Here is a 3,733-nt window from a genome sequence, read left to right on the forward strand (position 1 = left end):
TTCCACCTACTTCTCTTCTCTACAATCGGAAGGAAGGTAGGAAGGAAGGAGGAAGAGGAGGAGGAGGAGGAGGAGGAGGATGGGTGGGTGGAAGAAGAAGAAGAAAAAGAGAAAGAGAGAGAGTGAGGCAGTGGAGGAGGAGGAGGAGGGAGGAGGAGGAAGAGGAGGAGGTTGCGCGTTGAAGCTGCCGGCGTTGCTCTCTCCGTGAATTTCCTCTCAGCGTAGCTGGAATAATAATTAGTCAATTAATTAACGTACACATAATTATTAGCGAAGACGCAGGAAGCTGTGAGAGGGTGGAGAGGAATGAAAGTGCACTCGCTCGTACCCCCGACCAACCTCCTCCCTCCTTTCCACCCTCACCACCTCTCTCGTACTACCCTCTACTCACCCCTTACTCCTTTACCTCATCCCATTTCATTTATTCGTACAAGCAACCACTACCATCGTCATCAACGTCGTCGTCGTCGTCGTCGTCGTCGTCGTCGTCGTTATTTGTGATGGTAGTCGTGGTTGTGGTGGTTGTGGTGGTGGTAGCGGTAGCGTCGTCCTAGGTTGCGAAGGGAAATTATGCCATTATCGATAGTGTTCAATCCGCGAGTGAAATTATGCCATTACACGATAATTAAATCGGAGCGAGCGAGCAAGCACAGCGGCGGCGCGTACACAGAACGGCGGACACACAGAGAGAGAATACGCGCCGGACTATCTGAATGTTGTTTCACGCCCGAGTCACCTTGATGGATATTTTTATTCTAACTTCTCCCATTGATTATAGTAATCATCGACGTACAACAAATTTCGACTCTCTCTAACTCTCTCTTTCCCTCTCTCTCCTTCCCTTCCTTTCCCTTCCTTCATCATTTTTTCTCTCAACCACGACTATGACTACGACTATGACGACTACGACGACGATGACCAATGACAATGGACGAACAATTTTTTTTTTTAGTTCCTGTACATGTTCATATATTTATACGTTTATATATATATATATGTGTTCCTACCTACCTCGGTTTAGAAAGAGAAAGTGAATCAGACATGCATCTACGAATATTATGCGGCTAGCAACGTTCCTCCTCCTCCTCCTCCTCCTCCTCTCTCTCGTCATACAACGCGTACGCACACATATAGAGAAAAAAAATTAAAAAAAGAAAACAAAATACAAGAAAAAAGAGTACACAGATTCACCTACGGCATACCACGAGAGAGAGAAAGAGGAGAGAGCAGTAGATATCAGAACGAATGTCTTCGTCCGAGACTGAAAAACTAATTTCGACCTTTTCCACAACGTCCAGACGGAAAGGTAAAAGTAGAGTGTGTGAGAGAAAGAGAGAAAAGAGGAGAAAGAGAGAGAAAGGAAATATACACAAGGGAGAAAGAAAAGAAAAAGTTAAAAAAAATATATATATATATATCGTTCATCCTCGTTCCGGTGGATAGAATTGAAAAAAATAAAAACACAAAAAAAGGGGGAAGTGTTCCTTCGAGATTCAAGGATGATCGTGCTCGTGAAGAGAAAGAGAGAGCCAGACATAGAGATAGATAGAGAGAAAGAGAGAGAGGGGAAGATAGAAAAAGAAAGAAAAGAGAGAAGAGAGAGGAGAGAGAGTAAGAGAGAGAGAGAGTTGTAACATTTTTTTAATTATTTAAGTATAAAATTTGCAGTACCCATTCCAGTCCATTGTGATCCCATCTCCGAAAAAACGAACCAAATCTCTCGAGATTAAGCTGAAAAATTAGCTTGAACAATCTCTATCGATTGCTCTGAATCAGCTGCTTCAAAATCTGGAATTACTGTATACCCAGAATACAGAGAATTAGGAAATGGTTTCTCAGTAATATCAGTAATTAATTGAGCCAGTTCATCATCTCCTCTGCTCGAATTTAACTAAACACAAATAGAATATAAATCACGATCATTTTGCCTAATCACTTCGGTCGTAAAATAAATATCTTACAATATTAAAGATCGACGATATCATTTCCTGAGTTCGACAAGAAGCTACAAAAAGTCGTGGCATATTATATGGTGAAAGTTTTCTCCTTTGCTTCTTTTTTGAATGACGTTTTAGGATAATGTGAGAGAAGGAACCGTTTAAAGCAGCTGTGTTAACAGCAGCGCAACAATCCGTCCAAGGTGTTGGTTCGGTAATTACTTTTACGCGTCCATCCCAAAGGCATTGGGCTTCTTCTGGAGGCTCGGAATAATGAAGATTCGGAGATATAACTCCGGTCTCCATAGCAATTGTACCTAGAAATAAAAAATAAACAAATGTAGAAAATTAAACCAAATTTGTTTTGTTTTATATTTAATTTTGTGTTTTCAAAAAATTTACCTTGATTATCGAATTTATTGCATTATTATTATATGTGTTACCAATGTTCGACTTAACAGATCCTATAAAAGAGGATTAGAAAGACTTCGATCTTGACCATAAACAAGATCTATTGCCTTTAATTCTTCGAAATCCATTGATTTTATTCCTGTACCATCGGCCTCGATGTATGTTACGTCGCTTGGTTTTAGGCCGCAGTGTTTCAATGTCTGTTTCATTATTTGAGCCTGAGACTCGGCTGTGGGAAATAGACACGTGTTTCTTGAAATTGCTTCAGTGTACTTAACAGAAAGATTAACGACCTCGGCATAAACCCGCTTTGCATTTTCGGCTCTTTGAAGAAAAATTTTCCTACCGAGTCGCTTCTCGAGAATCCAGACGCTTTCTTATCAAAAGGTCTATTTACGCCGTCTGTTGACAACAAACCTAAATAAAGGAATGCATAGAACAAAAAATTATTCATATATTACGAAAAATTTAACTTGCTGTTCTAAGATTTGTAATTATCATAGAAAAAAAAAATATAAGAAAAATTACCTTTTGTCTTTACATGCAAGAACTGGAATAAATGATATCTAATATACTATTATTTTACCTAATTCGTACAGTTGGTGAGATGTTTTGGGAAGTAAGCTTAATATACAACCACTAACAATCGCGTATTCGCAATCTCCAGCTTTTATAGTTCGTATGCTTTTTAATTGCTAATGAACTTGATGTGCAAGATGAATGGACAGTGCAGTTTGACCCGGTTAAACCCATACAAAACGAGATCCGATTTGATAGCAAACCACGGCAATACCCTAGTAGACTATATCCATTCTCCTATAATGAAAATAAAAACAATTGCACATAGAATGATTTTACCTTTAAATGAAATCCATTAGATCATTCTATTTACTTACTTGAGTTTTATCTTTCAGTAGATAACTATCTGACTCATATAAACTCAATACCCCGTAAACATTGGTTTTCTTGTTCCGTAACTCTACAGGATTTATTCCGGCATCAATGATCGCTTCAAACGTAACTTCCATTGCCATTCTTATTTCTGGCGATAGAAATTTTGCCTGAATTGCACTAATTCCAAAAAAAAAGTTATCGAATTTCGTTAAATTAGAAATGCGTCCTAAACGCGATGATATTTTAGACGAATGACCTAAAAAATAATAATTTAATGAAACAAAAATAACGCACATTATTCCACTTAATTTTTATATAAAAATAAATTGAACATATTCTTACCTAATTTCCAACTTGTATTATCCTCAGATACGCAATCTTCTCCATTTAATAGATTTGCTGTTAAATCATTGATATTAACACTCTTTGGAAATTTTCCCGATATTCCAGAGATAACCACTGCATTTTCATCTAAGCCTTCTACTTCCATA

At 38.0% G+C, this 3,733-nt stretch overlaps 1 protein-coding gene across 1 annotated transcript; it reads right to left on the reverse strand.

Annotated features, from left to right (window-relative positions):
* Positions 1-2,401: 2,401 nt before the first annotated feature.
* Positions 2,402-3,382, reverse strand: LOC122517903 (fatty acid synthase-like). Its single transcript, XM_043636519.1, has 4 exons — positions 3,245-3,382; positions 2,993-3,164; positions 2,746-2,765; positions 2,402-2,701 (listed from the first exon to the last, which is right to left on the reverse strand). The coding sequence occupies exons 1-4, from the start codon at positions 3,380-3,382 to the stop codon at positions 2,402-2,404; spliced, it is 630 nt and encodes a 209-aa protein (XP_043492454.1).
* Positions 3,383-3,733: the final 351 nt, after the last annotated feature.

Source organism: Polistes fuscatus, unplaced genomic scaffold (genome assembly GCF_010416935.1).
Source record: "Polistes fuscatus isolate 324 unplaced genomic scaffold, CU_Pfus_HIC Scaffold22, whole genome shotgun sequence".
NCBI lineage: Eukaryota > Metazoa > Arthropoda > Insecta > Hymenoptera > Vespidae > Polistes > Polistes fuscatus.

Bases quoted from the DNA above. Each gene is read 5' to 3' on its own strand.
- LOC122517903 (XM_043636519.1), bottom strand. From the start codon at position 3,382: ATGGCAATGGAAGTTACGTTTGAAGCGATCATTGATGCCGGAATAAAT. The intron at 2,766-2,992 runs GTTAGTGGTTGT...TCCTTTATTTAG, and splicing joins GAGATTGCGAATACGCGATT to GTTTGTTGTCAACAGACGGC. The intron at 2,702-2,745 runs GTAAATAGACCT...ATTCTCGAGAAG, and splicing joins GTTTGTTGTCAACAGACGGC to CGACTCGGTAGGAAAATTTT.